Source organism: Dendrobates tinctorius, unplaced genomic scaffold, assembly GCF_039654945.1.
Source record: "Dendrobates tinctorius isolate UK_male_01 unplaced genomic scaffold, ASM3965494v1 ptg000014l, whole genome shotgun sequence".
Taxonomy (NCBI): Eukaryota; Metazoa; Chordata; class Amphibia; order Anura; family Dendrobatidae; genus Dendrobates; species Dendrobates tinctorius.
Window position 1 is genome coordinate 7,831,398 of NW_027361682.1, and position 21,832 is coordinate 7,853,229.

The window sequence follows — 21,832 nt, forward strand, 5'->3', positions numbered from 1 at the left end:
TCTTTAAAAGTCTGTGATGAATCAGTAGAAAGAACATGTTGAAAGGGATCAGATGATACATCTATGCTGTGAAGGGCTGGAGGAATATCTTGGATAATGACACTCTCTTCATATGGATCTGGTGTGATACTACGGTCATCTGCTTTAACATCTGAAAATATTATATGTTCCTTTGAGCTCCTGGTACAGTCATCTGTCAAAAATAAAACCACTGATATTTTTCAATAACTTTGCCTTTTGAGTTTATTAATTATGATATACATTTTACGACATTTATTTATTAAAGTGTCTATACAATTGGTAGTAAAATTAGATTTTGGCTTTAACAAAAAGCCCTTGAACAACCCCAATTCCAAAAACATTGGGACGCTGTGTAAGATGGAAAGAAAACAAGAATGCAATGATTTGGAAATCTCTTAACCCTCTCACGACATATATTTCCTTCATTTGTCTTATCCCCTCTGGAAGACCGCACTCAGCTGTCATGTGTCTTTAACTGCTATTAATAGGTTAAATCTGGCTGTCAATCTCAGACAGCGAGATTTAACAAGTGTCAGCAGGGCGCTCGTCATTACACGCTCCTATTAGCGTGCCACTGGCATGATCGTAGGGAGCTGATGAATTGTCATGACAGCAAAGGGTTAGCACAAGACCTCTGTGCTATCATTACGATATTCCTGCATCATAGTTATAGGAGATAATGATTTCATAATCATAATAACAATAATGATAATCATAGGAGATAATGATTTCTGCTATACACAGCAATGCTGAAGCCCTGTTATGTACAGCACAGGTGATCGGATTGTCACAGCTTCAAGTCTCCTAAGCGGAATATTATCCCCTTTCCCCCTAGCGTGGTTTGCATGCTAATGACTGGGCCAATTTTTACAATTCTGACCACTGTTCCTTTATGAAGTAATAACTCTGGAACGCTTCCATGCAGAGGCGTATCTAGGGGAGGCAGTCTGGGCATTTGTTCTGGGCGCAACCGGCAGGGGGCGCAGTCGGACCACCCAATGCGGCGGTCCGCAATGTCTCTCCCCTGCATTTTGCCTCCCCCTGGACTGGGAGTTGGCCATTCTATGTCGGCTGTCAAGCTGACAGCAGGCGCAGAGAAACTGCAATGTGCCAGTTCCCAGGAGTCAATTGTACTGGGGTCTGTACAGATGCCAGTACAATTGAAGCTCTGACCGCCGGGTCAGAGCGACGCCAGCAGCGTGATCATGTCATGCGATCACGCTGCTGACGTCACTCGCCGGCGCACAGAGCGAACACTGGTGGTAAGTCAGTGCTCCACTGTGGAGGTGAAGAAACCACCGAAGACTAAGGGGGGCTTTGGAGTGGGGATGGGGGAACATAAAGTGTGGGGGGATTTCGAGCGAGGATGGGGGAAAATAATGTGGGGGGATTTAGAGTGGGGATGGGGGGTTATTTAATGTGTGAAGGGATTTGGAGTGGGGATGGGGGGTTATTTAATATGAGATTTGGAGTGGGGATGGGGGTTATAAAATGTGTGGGGGATTTGGTGTGGAGATGGGGTGATTTAATGTGTATGGGGGAGATTTAAGGTGTGTGGGGGGATTTGGAGTGGGGATGGGGAATTTAATGCGTGGTGAGATTTGAGGACACAATGAACACTATGTATGAGGGCATTTATGAGGAAACAGTATAGGGAATGAGTGCAGACACAGTATGGTGAATGGGAATGGTGCAGACATGATGGGGAGCAAACGGGTGAATGTATGTGGACACAGTATGTGGAGTGAGGATGATGGGATGTGTGCAGACACAGTATGGGGAGTCAGGGGTATGTGTGAGCAGACAGTATAGCGAGTGAGGGGGTAAATATATGAGACAGTATGGTGAACAGAGGGATGTTAGAGGAGACAGTATGAGGAGGGAGGGTAATAGTGTTAAGCAACAGTATATTGCAGATATTTTTATTTAGGAGCATTATGACGACACTTTAATCTTTAAGGGCGTCGTGTGGAGATTTGCTGCAGAGGAGAAAATGAAAGTCTGCAGAGACGAAATGTGAATGAGAAAAATTCATCATGGGGTCTGGACAAGAAGAAAAGAAAGAAAACGACTCCAGAGATAACGTCATCTATAAGGTACCTGGATGTAAAGGTTATTTGTGATACTGACTAATTCTCATGTTTTTGTTAGGAGCAATAAAGGGGTTGTCCAGGTTTGTGCTGAGTCTGCAGTCATTCTGTGTGACTGCAGACTTCTGAATTCTCACAGTGCTCACTGAATGCTGTAAGGATTATCTCATGCCGGTAATTTACATGGATGCGGTCATGTGCTGACTAGACATGCGTCACCTCAATCAATGAAAATGAACCGAGCGAGGCCAGGCACGTCTAGTCGGAATGTGCCCAGTATATAAATCACATACTTGTGCTGACATGACCGTGTACTCTTGCCACCGGTATGGGAGAATCCTAAAAGTGTGCAGTGCATTCGTTGTGAGAATTCAGAAGCCTGCAATGTCAGGATTCAGCTCCGCAGGCTCCAGTAGTCATCACATGGACACTTCACTCATATGCGATTTTCATACTTATGGTCCTGTGACAAGGAGCTTCTCTTCCCGCTTCTCTCAGTTTTTCACTGAACATTGAGAGCATTATGAAGAGCAGCTTGTCGGTACATGACTAAGTGTGAAAATCACATGTGCTTGGGGGGGGGGGGGGGGAGCGCCAAACCGAATTCTTGCCCCAGGTGCCAGAAAGCCTAGATACACCTCTGCTTCCATGGATCCCGGTGATTCTGAGAATGTTTTCTCATGACATATTGTAATTCATGATATTGGTAAAAATTCTTTGATATGACTTGCATTTATTTGTAAAAAAAAAAAAAGGAAATTTGGAGAAAATTTTCCAACTTTGACTTTTCATGCCTTTAAATCACAGAGATGCACTACCGTTCAAAAGTTTGGGGTCACCCAGACAATTTTTTGTTTTCTATGAAAACTCATACTTTTATTAATCAAAGGAGTTGCCAAATGAATTTAAAATCTAGTCCAGACATTGACAAGGTTCGAAAAAAAGATTTGTATTTGAAATAATAATTTTCTCCTTCAAACTTTGCTTTCGTCAAAAAATGTTCCCTTTGCAGCAATTGCAGCATTGCAGACCTTTGGCATTCTAGCAGTTAATTTGCTGAGGTAATCTGGAGAATTTTCACCCCATGCTCCCAGAAGCCCCTCCCACAAATTGGTTTGGCTTGATGGGCACTTTTTGCGTAACATACGGTCAAGCTGCTCCCACAGCAGCTCAATGGGGTTGAGGTTTGGTGACTGGGCTGGCCACTCCATTACAGATAGAATACCAGCTGCCTGCTTCTTCCCTAAATTGTTCTTGCATAATTTGGAGGTGTGCTTTGGGTCATTGTCCTGTTGTAGGATGAAATTGGCTCCAATCAAGCGCTGTCCACAGAGTATGGCATGGCGTTGCAAAATGGAGTGATAGCCTTCCTTATTCAAAATCCCTTTTACCTTGTACAAATCTCCCACTTTACCAGCACCAAAGCAACCCCATACCATCACATTACCTCCACCATGCTTGACAGATGGCGTCAGGTACTCTTCCAGCATCTTTTCAGTTGTTCTGCGTCTCACAAATGTTCTTCTGTGTGATCCAAAACCTCAAACTTGGATTTGTCTTCCATAACACTTTTCTTCAATCTTCCTCTGTCCAATGTTTGTGTTCTTTTGCCCATATTAATATTTTCCTTTTATTAGTCAGTCTCAGATATGGCTTTTTTTTGCCACTCTGCCCTGAAGGCCAGCATCCTGGAGTCGCCTCTTCACTGTAGACTTTGACACTGGTGTTTTGCGTATACTATTTAATGAAGCTGCTAATTGAGGACCTGTGAGGCGTTGATTTCTCAAACTACAGACTCTAATGTATTTGTCTTGTTGCTCAGTTGTGCAGTGGAGCCTCCCACTTCTCTTTCTACTCTGGTTAAAACCTGTTTGTGCTCTCCTCTGAAGGGAGTAGAACACACCGTTGTAGGAAATCTTCAGTTTCTTGGCAATTTCTCGCATGGAATTGCCTTCATTTCTAAGAACAAGAATAGACTTTTTTTCTGGCCATTTTGAGAGTACAATGGAACCAACAAATGTAATGCTCCAGATTCTCAACTAGTTCAAAGGATGGTCAGGTTTATAGCGTCTCTAATCAGCCAAACTGTTTTCAGCTGTGCTAACATACTTGCACAAGGGTTTTCAAAGGTATTCTAACCATCCATTAGCCTTCTTACACAGTTAGCAAACACAAAGTACCATAAGAACACTGGAGTGATGGTTGCTGGAAATGGGCCTCTATACACCTATGAATATATTTCATTACAAACCAGATGTCTGCAGCTAGAATAATCATTTACCACATTAACAATTTATAGAGTGTATTTCTGAATCATATAATGTTTGCTTCATTAGAAAAAACTGTGCTTTTCTTTCAAAAATAAGGAAATTTCTAAGTGACTCTAAACTTTTGAATGGTAGTGTATGTCACACAAAATAATTTAGGAACCAAATAATTTTGGAATCAAATTTTTTTTTTTTTTGTCAGGACGTTAGAAGAGTTAAAACTTAAAAAGCGATTTCTAATTTTTACGCCATTTTTTTTTTTTTTAGGGACCACTCCACATTTGAAGTCACTTTGAGGGGTCTATATCATAGAAAATACCCAAAAGTGACACCATTCTAAAAACTGCACCCCTCAAGGTGCCGAAAATCAAAATCTAGAAGTTTATTAACCCTTCAGGTGCTTTACATACATTTTTGGAATCTTTAAAAAAAAAAAAATGAACATTTAACATTTTTTCACAAAAAAATTTACTTCAGATCCAATTTTGTTTAATTTTACCAAGGGTAACAGGAGAAATTGGACCACAAAAGTTGTGCAATTTGTCTTGAATACGCTGATACCCCATATGTGGGAGTTAGAGTTGAGCGAAATGGGTCCGTCAAATTCAAAAGTCGCAGACTTTCGCTAAAGTAAGGTTTCGCCAAGCGAAACCCGACCATAGTGTGAGGTTGGCCATGCGGTCGCCGACCCAAGCGCCAAAGTCGGATTTCCCAGAATGCTTGCACGTGACTTTTTTCAGCCACTGAACAAGGATGTACACTGTGGGCAACGAGATGACATGTGCAGCGTCGAGCGCAGTCCGGCATGTAGGTGTGTTTACTGTCCTCCACTCCATGCCAACTTTGCTTCCCCATTGACTTGCATTGGGTTTCGTGTTTCAGTCGGACCTTCGACTTTTCACGATAGTCGGCCAATTTCGTTCAACTCGACTTTTGAGAAAGTCGGGTTTCATGAAAACCGACTCGACCCTAAAAAAGGCAAAGTCGCTCATCTGTAGTGGGAGTAAACCACTGTTTGGGCACATAGCAGAGCTAGAAGCTCCGTTTTACTTTTTCAATGCAAAATTGGCAGGAATTAAGATTGGACACCATGTCGCATTTAGAGAGCCCCTGATGTACCTAAACAGTGGAAACTCCCCACAAGTGACACCATTTTGGAAATTGGATCCCACAAGAAACTTACCTAGATGTGTGGTGAGCAATTTCAACCCCAAGGTGCTTCACAGTAATTTATAACGTAGAGCCGTAAAAATAGAAAAATAATTTTTTTTCCACAAAAATGATTTTTTGACCCCAATTTTCTATTTTTCCAAGCGTAACAGGAGAAATCAGACCCCAAAAGTTGTTGTGCAATTTCTCTTGAGTTTGCCAATAACCCATATGTAGGGGAATACTACTTTTGAAGTACAGTGCAAAGCTCAGAAGGGAAGAGGCGCCATATTGGAGATCAGATTTTGCTGCAATGGTTTGAGGGTGCCATGTCACATTGGCAGAACCCCTGAGGTGCCAGAACAACAGAAACCCCTTATATATAAACTCATTTTGTGAAGGACAGAATGGCTAATGAAATCAGTTATTAACCTTACATAAGCTAGCTCAGATGTGGTGTGACAAGATGGCTTCTACATCCTGCTGACTACGCCCTGGAATCCTTGGAATGTGAAGTAGATACACTGAACACTTAAGACTATATATGGAATGGCGTTAGCATGGAACTATCACAGACTGACACCATTGCTGCTCAGGAGTTGTGCAACACCCTTTTTCTGTCTGTTACATGATCTTTTGTTCTACTAATAAAATTCTGTTCTGTGCCAGCTCCTGCCAAGAGAAGAGAACACATCTGATTTCTATATCCAATGTCCCTCTTCTAAGCATGCACTCGGCTCATATTTATTAGGTCAGGGACAGGCAATTGCTTAGATTAAGAGATCATCCCGACATTATTGACGCAACAATGTGGGGCCACAGAGGGGATATGCTCCCTAGACATCGACACCCATCTAGGATCGAGGGGGAACATCCAGGGTAGAAGTACAAAAACATAAATAAACCAAGGAATATATATATATATTATGTGTGAACATGTATTCCCTTAAAAATTTTTCTTTATTAATCAATATGTAAAATACACCTATTCCCATGAAAAGGAATTGAAAACAATTCCACAATATATAAAAAATACAAGACCACAAAAGTATTGCAAAGCCCTGCGATAATTCTGTCTGAGCACCTTCCTTGCTGTGGAGGTTGGCACCCTAGAAGGAACGATTTTTCGGCACCCCCACTCAACGTAGATTGACCTCTCTCCCCTACCTCACCCTACAATAAAATGTGGGAAAACAATAAATCGATAGGAAGGGGATGAAGGAAGAGAAAAAAAGAAGGGATACAGCAGGTAATTTTGCAGAAAAATTAATATATCAATAGATACAAATTTTCACACATGTAAGAAAAGATGATCTTAGCAAATGCTGCGCTCAATTAATAAATGAATTACAAACATGCATGGATCATATAAAAAAATGTAGAGTATGATCATATTAGATACCATTCATTGTCATACTAACACCTGACCAATTAGTAGTGTAATAAAACATATCAATGGCCCAAATACTGAGTCCAATAACGAAATATCAGAGCACATTTAGCAACTGACACAAACACCACATAGTGATCTCCAAAGGCATCACATGCCTTTTTCATCATGGTATCCGGCATCACAAGCTGCATCTGTCATCTGCGGTACTAAGCACATAGGCCTCCTGCTGAACCGTCATATCGGGGAAATGCGTCAAGGCGTCTTCATATGATAAGTGACCACTATGTGGTGTTTGTGTCAGTTGTTATACACTGTGTTCCAAATTATTATGCAAATGATATTTTTCTCTGATTTTCCTAAATAGACGGTACAAATGACAGTCAGTCTAATAAAAGTCATCACCCGTTAGAGTATGCATCGAATTATATTGAAGAAACCTCCCAATGATAACAGTATAATCTCCAAAATGAATAAAAACTCAAACTGCACTGTTCCAAATTATTATGCACAGTAGAATTTCTAAACATTTGATATGTTTTAACCCCTTACCTACAATTGACGTAATATTCCGTCCATGTGACCATGGACCTAATTACCATGGACGGAATATTACGTCATCGCGATCAGCGGCGCCCACGTGGTAAGCGCCGCTGATCGCGGCCGAGTGTCAGCTAATTATCATAGCTGACACCCGGCACAATGTGTCAGGGGCGGTCACGGACCGCCCCCGACACGTTAACCCCTTGCACACCGCGATCAAACGCGATCGCGGTGTACCGGGGGTTAAAGGGAAGCATCGGCAGGGAGGGGGCTCCCTCCGTGCTTCCCTGAGCCCCCCACGGCAGCGCAATGTGCAGCGCTGCTGCGGGGGGCTCTTTCCCTACAGGCCCCCGGATCCAAAATGGCGACGGGGGCCTTCGGGGGCCTGTAGAGAGCTGACTTCCTCACTGCCTGCAAAGCGCAGGCATGAGGAAGTCTGCAGCAGTGCCTGTGACAGATCGCTGATCTGTCACAGTGATCTGTGATGTGACAGATCAGCGATCTGTCACAGGACAGTGATGTCCCACCTGGGACAAGGTAATAAAGTAAAAAAAAAAAAAAAGTGTTAAAAATAATTAAAAAAAAAAATCGCTAAATAAATTAGTAAAAAAAAAAAAAAATATTCCCCAATAAATCCATTTTTTCAAAATAAAAAAAAACAAAAACAATAAAAGTACACATATTTGGTATCGCCGCGTCCGTAATGACCTGCCCTATAAAACTGTCCCATTAGTTAACCCCTTTAGCGAACCCCTTAAAAAATAAAAATAAAAAACGAAGCAAAAAATAATGATTTATTATCATACCACCGAACAAAAAGTGCAATAACGCGCGATCAAAAAGACGCATATAAATATGCATGGTACCGCTGAAAACGTCATCTTGTCCCGCAAAAAACGAGCTGCCACATAGCATCATCCGCAAAAAAATAAAAAAGTTATAGCTCGCAGAATAAAGCGATACAAAAATAATTATTTTTTTATATACAATTGTTTTCATTGCAAAAAACCGACAAAACATAAAAAAAGACCTAAATGAGGTATCGCTGTAACCGTACTGACCCGAAGAATAAAACCGCTTTATCAATTTTACCACACGCGGAACGGTGTAAACGCACCCCCCAAAAGAAATTCATGAAACGCTGGTTTTTGTTCATTCTGCGTCCCAAAAATCGGAATAAAAAGCGATCAAAAAATGTCACGTGCCCGAAAATGGTACCAATAAAAACGTCAACTCGTCCCGCAAAAAATAAGACCTCACATGACTCGGTGGGTCAAAATATGGAAAAATTATAGCTCACAATATGTGGTGATGCAAAAACTATTTTTACAATAAAAAGCGTCTTTTAGCGTGCGACAGCCGCCAAACATAAAAACCGCCATAAATCGTAAATCAAACCCCCCCGTTTTCACCCCCTTAGTTAGGGAAAAATAATAAAACTAAAAGAAAATGTATTTATTTCCATTTTCCCGTTAGGGTTAGGCTAGGGTTAGGGCTAGGGCTAGGGTTAGGGCTAGGGTTAGAGCTAGGGTTAGGGCTAGGGCTAGGGTTAGGGCTAGGGCTCAGATTAGGGTTAGGGGTGTGTTGAGGTTAGGGTTGGAGTTATAATTGGGGGTTTCCACTGTTTGGGCACATCAGGTGCTCTCCAAAGGCAACATGGCGTCTGATCTCAATTCCAGCCAATTCTGCGTTGAAAAAGTCAAATGGTGCTCCTTCCCTTCCAAGCTCTGCCATGTGCCCAAACAGTGTTTTACCCCCACATGTAGGGTATCAGCCTACTCAGGACAAATTACAAAACAACTTTTGGGGTCCACTTTCTCCTGTTACCCTTAGGAAAATAAAAAATTGGGGGGCAAAAATATAATTTTGCGGAAAAAAATGTTTTTTTTATTTTCACGCCCAGGCGTTATAAACTTCTGTGAAGCACTTGGGGGTTCAAAGTGCTCTCCACACATCTAGATAAGCTCCGTGGGGGGTCTAGTTTCCAAAATGGGGTCACTTGTGGGGAGTTTCAATAGTTTAGGTACATCAGGGGCTCTCCAAACGCACATGACACCCGCATACCAATCCATCAAAGTCTGCATTCCAAAACGTCACTACTTCCCTTCCGAGCCCCGACGTGTGCCCATACAGTAGTTTTCTCCCACATATGAGGTATCAGCGTACTCAGGACAAATTGGACAACAACTTTTGGGGTCCAATTTCTCCTGTTACCCTTGGGAAAATAAAAAAAATGGGGACTAAAAGATGATGTTTGTTGAAAAAATACGATATTTTTATTTTCACGCCCGGTCGTTATAAACTTCTGTGAAGCACTGGGGGGTTCAAAGTGCTCACCACACATCTAGATAAGTTCCTTGGGGGGTCTAGTTTCCAAAATGGGGTCACTTGTGGGGGGTTTCCACTGTTTAGGTACATCAGGGGCTCTCCAAACGCAACATGACACCCGCAGACCATTCCATCAAAGTCTGCATTCCAAAACGTCACTACTTCCCTTCCGAGCCCCGACGTGTGCCCATACAGTAGTTTTCTCCCACATATGAGGTATCAGCGTACTCAGGACAAATTGCACAATAACTTTTGGGGTCCAATTTCTCCTGTTACCCTTGGGAAAATAAAAAAATGGGGACTAAAAGATCATGTTTGTGGAAAAAATACGATTTTTTTATTTTCACGCCCGGACGTTATAAACTTCAGTGAAGCACTGGGGGGTTCAAAGTGCTCACCACACATCTAGATAAGTTCCTTGGGGGGTCTAGATTCCAAAATGGTGTCATTTGTGGGGGGTTTCCACTGTTTTGGTACATCAGGGGTTTTCCAATCGCGACATGGTGTCCGATATCAATTCTAGCCAAAAACGTCAAATGGCGCTGCTTCCCTTCCGAGCTCTGCTATGCGCCCAAATAGTCATTTACACCCACATATGGGGTATCAGCGTACTCAGGACAAATTGCACAATAACTTTTAGGGTCCTGTTACCCTTGGAAAAATAAAAATTGGGGGTGAAAAGATCATTTTTGTGGAAAAAATATGATTTTTTAATTGTACCGCTGTACGTTATAAACTTCTGTGAAACCCTTGTGGGTTCAAAGTTCTCACCACACATCTAGATAAGTTCCTTGGGGGGTCTAGTTTCCAAAATGGGGTCACTTGTAGGGGGTTTCCACTGTTTAGGTACATCAGGGGCTCGCCAAACGTGACATGGCGTCCGATCTGAATTCCAGCCAATTTTGCATTGAAAAAGTCAAACGGCGCTCCTTCCATTCTGAGCTCTGCCATGCGCCGAAACAGTGGTTCCCCCCCACATATCAGGTATCAGCGTACTCAGGACAAATTGCACAATAACTTTTGCAGTCCAATTTCTCCTGTTACCCTTGGTAAAATAAAGAAAATTGAACCTGAAGTATTTTTTTTGTGAAAAAAGTTAAATGTTCATATTCAAAAAATTCCTGTGACGCACCTAAAGGGTTAATAAACTTCTTGAATGTGGTTTTAAGCACCTTAAGGGGTGCAGTTTTTAGAATGGTGTCACTTTTGGGTATTTTCTATCATATAGACCCCTCAAAGTGGCTTCAAATGTGAAGTGGTCCCTAAAAATAAAATGGTGTTGCAAAAATGAGAAATCGCTGGTCAGTTTTTTAACCCTTATAACTTCCTAACAAAAAAAAATGTTGCTTCCAAAATTGTGCTGATGTAAAGTAAAACATGTGGGAAATGTTATGTATTAAGTTTTTTGTGTGCCGTATCGCTGTGATTTAAGGGCATAAAAATTCAAAGTTGGAAAATTGCGAAAATTTTCAAAATTTTCGCCAAATTTCCGTTTTTTTCACAAATAAACGCAAGTTATTTGAATGCAATTTTACCACTAACATGAAGTACAATATGTCACGAGAAAACAATGTCAGAATCACCGGGATCCATGAAAGCGTTCCAGAGTTATGACCTCATAAAGGTACAGTGGTCAGAATTGTAAAAATTGGCCCGGTAGTTAACGTGCAAACCACCCTTGGTAGTGAAGGGGTTAAAGAACTGAAAATGCTCATTTGTGGAATTTGCAGCATTAGGAGGTCACATTCACCGAACAAAAAAGCTATTTAACTCCAAAATATCCTAACAGGCCAAGTTACATGTTAACATGGGAACCCTTCTTTGATATCACCTTCATAATTCTTGCATCCATTGAAATTGTGAGTTTTTGGAGAGTTTCTGCTTGTATTTCTTTGCATGAAGTCAGAATAGCCTCCCAGAGCTGCTGTTTTGATGTGAACTGCCTTCCACCCTCATAGATCTTTCACTTGATGATACTCCAAAGGTTCTCTACAGAGTTGAGGTCAGGGGAAGATGGTGGCCACACCATGAGTTTATCTCCTTTTATGCCCATAGCAGTCAATGACTCAGAGGTATTCTTTGCAGCATGAGATGGTGCATTGTCATGCATGAAGAGGATTTTGCTCCTGAAGGCACATTTCTGCTTTTTATACCACGGAAGACAGCGGTCAGTCAGAAACGCTATATACTTTACAGAGGTCATTTTCACACCTTCAGGAACCTTTAAGAGCCCTACCAGCTGTTTCCCCATGATTCCGGCCCAAAACATGACTCCTCCACCTCCTTGCTGATGTCACAGCCTTGTTGGGACATAGTGGCCATCCACCAACCATCCACTACTCCATCCATCTGGACCATCCAGGGTTGCTTGACACTCATCAGTAAACAAGACTGTTTGAAAATTAGTCTTCATGTATGTCTGGGCCCACTATAACCATTTCTGCTTGTGAACACTGTTTAGAGTGGCCGAATAGTAGGTTTATGCACCACAGCATGCCTTTGAAGGATCCTACACCTTGAGGTTCGAGGGACTCCAGAGGCACCAGCAGCTTTAAATATCTGTTTGTAATGGCTTTTCCGCAGCTGCTCTCTTAATCCGATGAACTTGCCTGGCAGAAACCTTCCTCATTCTGCCTTTATCAGCACAAACATGTCTGTGCTCAGAATCAACCACAAATCTCTTAACAGTACGATGATCAAGTTTAAGTTTTTGGGAAATATCTAATGTTTTCATCTCATGACCAAGGCATTGCACTATTTGATGCTTTTCAGTAGCAGAGAGATCAGTTTTCTTTCCTAAATTCCTTGAAACCTGTGCCCTGCTTAATAATGTGGAACATCATTCTTAAGTAGTTTTCCTTTAATTGGGCTCACCTGGTAAACTAATTACCACAGGCTTTTGAGATTGATTTCAGTGATCCAAAGAGCCCTGATACACAATAGCATCTATGAGTTTATTTGAAAAATAAATAAATAAAAAATTACATCTTTATGACACAAATCCAATTTGCATAATAATTTGGAACGCAGTGTATATGCTCTGATCTTGTTATTTGACTCATTATTTGGGCCATTGATATGTTCATCACACCACTGAGGCACCCATATGTGATTGGAGATCACTATGTGGTGTTTGTGTCAGTTGCTAAATGTGCTCTGATATTTCGTTATTGGACTCAGTATTTGGGCCATTGATGTTTTATTAAACCACTAATTGGTCAGGTGTTAGTATGACAAAGAATGGTATCTAACATGATCATACTCTACATTTTTTGATATGATCCATGCATGTTTGTAATTCATTTATTGAGCGTAGCATTTACAAGCATGATTATTTTTTGAGGCTTGTAATTATGCTAAGATCATCTCTTCTTACAAGTGTGAAAATTTGTATCTACTGATATATTAATTTTTCTGCATAAATACCTGCTGTATCCTTTTTTTCTCTTCCTTCATCCCCTTCCTATCGATTTATTGTTTTCCCACCTTTGATTGTAGGGTGAGGTAGGGGAGAGAGGTCAGTCTACGCTGAGTGGGGGTGCCAAAAAATCGTTCCTTCTAGGGTGCCAACCTCCACAGCAAGGAAGGTGCTCAGACAGCATTATCGCAGGGCTTTGCAATACTTTTGTGGTCTTGTATTTTTTATATATTGTGGAATTGCTTTCAATTCCTTTTCACGGGAATAGATATATTTTACATATTGATTAATAAAGAAATATTTTTAAGGGAATACATGTTCACACGGAAACATCCAGGATGGCTCGACTCGGAGACTGATCACCTCCATGAGAACACAGTGAGTCTGCTGATTTCCTTGTCAATCTGTAGTACTTGACTGTGCCACTCAAGTCAATGTGTGTAGTTCCGTACTCATGTTTGCCAGATGCTTATGTCACCCTGACACGGTGGGGTGTAGGATATATACCCCGGGAGGCCCTAAAGAACCCACGTCTACTGGCTGTGAGGAAAGCAACCGTGGTTGATTGCCTCTAACCTGTTGAATGTACAGTACGTGTCTTGAAAATGTCTGTCACGATCCATTTTTGAATTTGTGGCAGATTTTGCTTTGCATATTAAACCTTTTTCCTTTCAGGCCATCATGGGTTACCATCAGTTTTTCCCTCCGGTGGCCGCTGGTGTAATTGCATTGCTAGGTGAGTTTGCTGATGCAGGTGGTGACCACTCCCACATCCCTTTAAAAGGTCACCTGGTGCATCAGCTAACTGTTGGTGATACACTTCTTCTTTGGAGACCAACCAAGCTGGAGTCAGGAGCTGGCTGAGTGCAGTGGTGTTTCAGCTGAAGGCTGTGATCTGGTGTCTTACTCTGCTGAGCGACGCATTGCAGCAAAGAAAGCTAAGTGTTGTTTGTCTTATCTCATTTTTACATCTTCCCTTGGTGTTATATTAGTGCAGCAGTGGGACCAGTGTCCGCACTTACCAATTCCCTATTGAGGGATAGGTGCAGGGCAAGTGAGGGCTAAGGTATCCTGCTCGGCGACAGTTTGGAAAAAGCCGTATAGGGATGTCAGGATAGTCCAGGGCACAGCCTCAGGAAAGTGCAGGAGGTGTCGATCTCCCCGTTCCTGTTACGGTTCTGAAGCACAGGACTAGGGTAGGAGGGGAAAAAAACTGACCCTGCACTGCGGCTAGGCTGGTGCCCTACGATGGAGTGGGCGACACATTCCTTGTGAATAGACCCAACAAGTGAAGACCTATAGATAGGGGGAAGGGGGTCCCTGAAAGATATAAGGGCTGGGTACAAAAACAGGTCACCTCCTAACAGAAAACAAAAAGAAGGCTGCAGAAGAAAACTGAAAACAGAAACTGAGGCTAGTGGCTCTGGCTGACGGGACGATGTGGGAAATTAGGGGCTGTTGTCCGGTAGCTCTGGCTGATGGGATGATGTAGGATATTATAGTGGATATGGCAATGCAGAGTGGCCAGGGCTCTACACTCAGCTTTATATATACAGTGGGGCAAAAAAGTATTTAGTCAGTCAGCAATAGTGCAAGTTCCTCCACTTAAAAAGATGAGAGGCGTCTGTAATTTACATCATAGGTAGACCTCAACTATGGGAGACAAACTGAGAAAAAAAATCCAGAAAATCACATTGTCTGGTTTTTTTTCATTTTATTTGCATATTATGGTGGAAAATAAGTATTTGGTCAGAAACAAAATTTCATCTCAATACTTTGTGATATATCCTTTGTTGGCAATGACAGAGGTCAAACGTTTTCTGTAAGTCTTCACAAGGTTGCCACACACTGTTGTTGGTATGTTGGCCCATTCCTCCATGCAGATCTCCTCTAGAGCAGTGATGTTTTTGGCTTTTCGCTTGGCAACACGGACTTTCAACTCCCTCCAAAGGTTTTCTATAGGGTTGAGATCTGGAGACTGGCTAGGCCACTCCAGGACCTTGAAATGCTTCTTACGAAGCCACTCCTTCGTTGCCCTGGCGGTGTGCTTTGGATCATTGTCATGTTGAAAGACCCAGCCACGTTTCATCTTCAATGCCCTTGCTGATGGAAGGAGGTTTGCACTCAAAATCTCACGATACATGGCCCCATTCATTCTTTCATGTACCCGGATCAGTCGTCCTGGCCCCTTTGCAGAGAAACAGCCCCAAAGCATGATGTTTCCACCACCATGCTTTACAGTAGGTATGGTGTTTGATGGATGCAACTCAGTATTCTTTTTCCTCCAAACACGACAAGTTGTGTTTCTACCAAACAGTTCCAGTTTGGTTTCATCAGACCATAGGACATTCTCCCAAAACTCCTCTGGATCATCCAAATGCTCTCTAGCAAACTTCAGACGGGCCCGGACATGTACAGGCTTAAGCAGTGGGACACGTCTAGCACTGCAGGATCTGAGTCCATGGTGGCGTAGTGTGTTACTTATGGTAGGCCTTGTTACATTGGTCCCAGCTCTCTGCAGTTCATTCACTAGGTCCCCCCGCGTGGTTCTGGGATTTTTGCTCACCGTTCTTGTGATCATTCTGACCCCACGGGGTGGGATTTTGCGTGGAGCACCAGATCGAGGGAGATTATCAGTGGTCTTGTATGTCTTCCATTTTCTAATTATTGCTCCCACAGTTGATTTCTTCACTCCAAGCTGGTTGGCTATTGCAGATTCAGTCTTCCCAGCCTGGTGCAGGGCTACAATTTTGTTTCTGGTGTCCTTTGACAGCTCTTTGGTCTTCACCATAGTGGAGTTTGGAGTCAGACTGTTTGAGGGTGTGCACAGGTGTCTTTTTATACTGATAAGTTTAAACAGGTGCCATTACTACAGGTAATGAGTGGAGGAAAGAGGAGACTCTTAAAGAAGAAGTTACAGGTCTGTGAGAGGCAGAAATCTTGATTGCTTGTTTCTGACCAAATACTTATTTTCCACCATAATATGCAAATAAAATGAAAAAAAAACAGACAATGTGATTTTCTGGATTTTTTTTTCTCAGTTTGTCTCCCATAGTTGAGGTCTACCTATGATGTAAATTACAGACCCCTCTCATCTTTTTAAGTGGTGGAACTTGCACTATTGCTGACTGACTAAATACTTTTTTGCCCCACTGTATATATATATAGATATAATCATTATAATTTGTTATAACTAACCGTAGTTAGTTACTATGCCCGGGCAACGCTGGGCTCTTCAGCTTGTTAGAAATAAATCAAAATACAGTTTTATGTTTTTATTTAAAAATAACAGTTATACTCACAAAATGCCTATTCCACAGAAGCCCTCATTCTCCTGAAATAAAACTAAAATAAAAAATAACAATATACCATACCTGTCTGTCGTTCTGTCCCACACCATAATCCAAGTCTGGAGGATAATTAATTTTCAACCTGGACGGTGTCAAGATGCGACCGTCCAGGCCGAGAACCACTGGTGAATGGGCTGCTGGGAAAGCATCCTCAGTGACCGGGGGTGACGTCATAGAGGTTACCTCCGGTCACTGGGCTCTGTTCACAGCCAGGCTGAGCTGCGGTGAGATTCACACGATTCCTTATTTATCCTGACTGATATGGAAAACTGCTGCATTTTTGAAAAAAGGAACATGTCAATTCTTTCAGCATTTTTGCTGCGTTTTTTCACCATTGAAAGCAAGTGCAAAACTGCAGCGAAAAAGCTATGTGTGAACATAGCCTAAGGGGTGGCGGAGGCATTTTTTCTCTTTTTAATTTTGCTGAATATACAAGTCACTATGCAGGAAACAATGCTTTCTAACATTTTTCCTGTAAAATCCGATTTATCTTCAGTTTGGTATGTTTTATGGTCAGTCCGTAAAAGCCCAGTAATACTCTAACACTATTGTTCCCAGCAGCTACCTGGGAGTCAGAAATGTGTCCAGGCATCTTTCTTGTGCTGTTCTCATTCCATTTGAGCACTTTTTAAATTCATTTCAGTGATTTTACTGCCCCCAGATCTCCTGGTGTGGTCTACCGGAAAAATGCTCGAGTTTCCCATTGACTTCCATTATACTTGTTTCTCGAGTCAAGCACCTGAGCATTTTAGTGTTTACTCATCCCTAATTCTAACCTAAATGGCTCTGGTTGTGTATCACAGATCCTGACTTCTTGGATATTCCTGTTTTTGAATTCAGCCTTTCTACTGACGTTTCTCCTTCCTGAAGATTTTATATCTACCCGTATCTCATGGTTCTGAGCCGGCTACCTGACAATTCTTCCGGCCAGCTTGCACCATAGAACAGCAAGTGGCTCCGTGGACCCAGTCTAGGGGTACATGTGTAAGTCCCAATCCCTGTACAGCAGTTAACTAGCTACAACCCTGTTGAAAGTAGCCCTCTTAAGTTCTGCCAAGTGATCATGAACAGAGTCCCCGTGACAGGGACTTTGTGGTGTCATGCTGCCTTGTTACTACCTTTGTCTGTTCCCGATTTCTCAAGGAACCATACCACTATGGACTTTATAACAGAAGTACCCAGCTTATTTTACTGTACAGTTATTTGACTGATTGTGGACTGATTTTTTTCAAAGTGGTTTACTTTTTCTGTCCGATCTTCCTGCAGCCACCAGTCTGTCCTCAGTTATTTAAGCACATCTTCATCTGCATCAACCATTCCAAATCGCTTCTGATACAGGTACAGAGCCTGAAGCAAGGTCCTGGAGTGTGTCCTGTGTATTATTGCAGGTTCAGTTAGATTTATTTTCCTCTCACCTTCGATGCAAAAAAGTTGAATGAGGAAATCAGTTTCAGTCTGGAGACAATGGCTGAATCTACGCAAAACATCAGTCAGAACAATCCCATGGGCTACAAGCTGCATCTTTACAGATTCTCTACTATTTCATGTGTCTCATCTTAAATCAATAGGCCTAAACCATTTCCATAGGAGTCTCTCTGTTATCTCAGTCTTCTAATCCTTATCCTGAATTCAGGTTTGAGTAAAATAAATATAAAGGGATCCGGAGTAAAATTATTACCGTATTTTTCCGACCATAAGACACTTTTTTCCCCAAAAATTTTTGGGGAAAGTGGGGGGTGCGTCTTATGGTCACAATACACGGTACTAACCTTCAGGCTGGTGGCAGCGGGCGGGGCTCTGCGGTGCGGTGGTGGCAGCGGGCTGTGTTCCGATGCAGGGGCGGCGGCTCCGCCAGCATTTCTTCGCAGCCCGGAGGCCCCCCGCACGTCCCTTGCTGGCCGCCGCCATGTTGCGGTGGCCTCCGGGAGCATGGACGCCGGTAATATGGCCGCCGGTCCGGAGACGGCGCATGCGCAGCTTCAGATCTCGTCCCGAGATCTCGGGGGACGAGATCTCGCTGCCGAGATTTGAATCTCGTCCCCCGAGATCTCGGGACGAGATCTGATCCCGCGCATGCGCTGTCCCCGGACCGGCGGCCATCTTTCCGGCGTCCATGCTCGCGGAGGCCACCGCAACATGGCGGCGGCCAGCAAGGGACGTGCGGGGTCCTCCAGGCTGCGAAGAAATGACGGCGGAGCCGCCGCCCCTGCACCAGAGCACAGCCCGCTGCCACCACCGCACCGCAGAGCGCCGCCCGCTGCCACCACCGCAGAGCCCACCAGCCCCAGCACAGCTGCCCCTACCCCAGCGCAGCTGCACCTACCCCAGCACAGCTGCCCCTACCCCAGCGCAGCTGCACCTACCCCAGCGCAGCTGCCCCTACCCCAGCACAGCTGCCCCTACCCCAGCACAGCTGCACCTACCCCAGCACAGCTGCACCTACCCCAGCGCAGCTGCCCCAGCACAGAGCCGCCACCGCACGAGCCTGGACCACTGAATGACCCCTGTGACCACTCCTCCACCTGTGCCGGATCCCTTCCCAGGTAAGCTGAATTCGGACTGTAAGACGGACCCCCATTTGACACATTTTTTTTTCCCTATTTTCCTTCTGAAAACTGGGGTGCGTCTTATGGTCCGGTGCGTCTTATAGTCGGAAAAATACGGTATATCTCATGGATTGGAAAAACTATGGTCCGGCGTATGATAAAATAATAAGACATACTCACCTTATAACTGGGAGCACTTCAGCCTCTCACTGACCTCAGCGGGGGCCAATGAATTTTTGATGTGAGCAGTGATTGGACGCAACAATCGTATTTCTCTACATCCAGAACACAAGGTACGGAGATTAACTCTCTCTATTTATTCTGAGAAGCATCATTTCATACCATACAGTAAATATATAAAAAAGTATGAAAATGCTGAGTAATGCACCCAAAAATTAATCACATAATTGTATCAGAATTCAGAATGTAATCAGAACTCACCTGTGCGGATATCTGTAGGAATCTCCTCCTTACACCGCTTATCACCCCTCATATATGTCTCTGTAGTATGAATATGGGGCAGATCTTTACCCTGAAAGAAAAATTGGAAAAGTCACAGACAGATGGAAAAGGTGCGGGAAAGAATAGAAAAGATTATAAATTAACAAGACGGCCACAAATGACATGACAGCAGCAGTTATCAAGTAGCTGCTGGACTGTATAAATCCAAACTGTTGGCTCCTAATTCTAACCAACAGCCTCTATAACCAGAAACTTGGAGAAGATCCAGACAACATCTCATTTCTACGGTCAGCTTTATCCTGACATCTTCACCAAGCATAAAACATACACTGAAGTGCCATATTATTAGAGACATCCATCTAGTAGAGCACTGAACCTCCATGGCCATCAGAAGCTCAGCAATTTGTGGTTGTTGATTACATTTGGTGTAGAAATGTTGGCCAATGAAGCCAGGATACTTTTTAGAAAACTTTGTGGTATGGGGCGTTGTCCTCCTACCACAGGGTAAACGACTGCCATGAAGTGATGAACTTGGTCGTCCACAATGCTTAGGTAAGCTCTCCATCTTTACCAGACTGACATGATCAGTTCACTCGAATTTCCCATTATTTTATGGGTTCAGTTGCAGTTTGCATTAGTTGTGCACCAACTGTTCCTAAGAACGGTTCTTGATATCTTTTTGATGAGATTTTAATATCCACATGATCCCCTTTCAATGGAAGTTTATTATCAATTGCAACATTCTCTGTATATTCCTGACACATTACAGTATAAATCTCACAAAGTTGGCAGTTTCTGAAATATTGGCCCTGACCCGAGCACCGATGACTGTGCCTCATTCAAAGATGCTCAGATCACTCTTGTTTTTCAGTCTAATGTGAATTCACACTGAAAAATTATCACTTCAGTTTTTGCTGAACTCTGGTGTCATTGGTCTAATTACCATATACAGAAATCTTAATTATGAGAGAATCATTGTCTCTAATAAATTGGTCATTCAGCGTATAATTCTGGTGGATAAAACAAGACTGAGCACAAGACCTTCACAGCTTCTACACAGCGTAGGGGAGATCTCATGACACCTTCTCTCCATCTACCTGATGATCCTGAGGAACATTGGGATCTTCTTGTTTACAGTCCTGTGGAAGAAGAGGACGGGGACATCTCTCTGGTGTTGTCCTCTCACTGGTTAGATCTGGAGGAAACACATACAGGGACTGAATTCACTCTTTACATACAGATATTTATAGGCCGTGTGTATTTAGTCCTGTCTATTACCTGGTGATGTGAGGGGCTGGGGAACCTCCATCATGACGTCCTTGTACAGATCTTTGTGTCCTTCTAAATACTCCCACTCCTCCATGGAGAAATAGACGGTGACATCCTGACACCTTATAGGAACCTGACACATACAATGATACCGTCATCCCCCGATCCCTCCATAGCGTTACTGTATAATGTCCCAGCATTCCCAGCAGTGTCACCTCTCCAGTCAGCAGCTCAATCATCTTGTAGGTGAGTTCTAGGATCTTCTGGTCATTGATGTCCTCATGTATCAGGGGGTGAGGTGGAGGCCCCGCGATTGGGCTCAGGGGTCTTCCCCATCCCTCAGACAAAGGGGCCTGACAGCGCTCACTAGAGGTCTTCTTCACTACTGTGTAATCCTGGTTATGGAGAGACACATTAATAAATCTCACTACAGACATTTCCAGAGTCCTCACCTCTCCAGTTCTGTCCATCTGTTATTCCCATAGATAAGAATGATGGAATGTGACGTCATCAGAATCTCTCACCTCTCCAGTAAGCCGGAAGAGGATCTCTAGGGTGAGGTGTAATATCCTCTCCGCCATCTTGTCCCTGTCCCTCTCCATCCTTGTAGGGTCACTCAGGAGAATTCTCTTATATAGAAGATCTCCACTGAGAGGATCCGATATTGTAGGGACCTGAATGGGGAGAAGATGACGATGTAACATCATAAAGATCCCATGTAAGAAATCTCCGGAGCTGTTACCGGCTTCACATGATCACTACATCCAGTCATGGCCCCGTCCTGCCCCCGGTATAACACACAGTCCCATTATAGTCACACACAGAGATTTATCCCAGGCTCAGCACTGAGGGGGTTAATGTCCCCTGCCCCCAGTAATGGGGAATCTCCAGCACCTACCTCCACCTGCAGAGCCGCACACCACATATATGGCTCTTCTGTGCGCACAGGACCTGGGATGAGGTCACAGGAGGGGAGGAGTCAGAGGTCACATGATCAGG

The 21,832-nt window shown here is 43.2% G+C and overlaps 2 protein-coding genes across 2 annotated transcripts in view; both read right to left on the bottom strand.

Moving 5' to 3' along the window:
* Window positions 1–21,832, bottom strand: part of LOC141074211 (uncharacterized) — a 166,605-nt gene that overhangs the window by 1,839 nt on the left and 142,934 nt on the right. The gene's annotated exons all lie outside the window — the stretch shown is intronic.
* LOC141074143 (uncharacterized) lies at window positions 133–21,725 on the bottom strand. The gene is made up of 8 exons (XM_073561680.1): window positions 21,358–21,725; window positions 21,049–21,228; window positions 20,843–20,966; window positions 20,662–20,759; window positions 19,544–19,634; window positions 19,283–19,377; window positions 17,799–17,971; window positions 133–193 (listed from the first exon to the last, which is right to left on the bottom strand). Exons 1-6 carry the CDS (start codon window positions 21,538–21,540, stop codon window positions 19,301–19,303), a joined length of 753 nt encoding a protein of 250 aa, XP_073417781.1. The 5' UTR covers window positions 21,541–21,725; the 3' UTR covers window positions 133–193; window positions 17,799–17,971; window positions 19,283–19,300.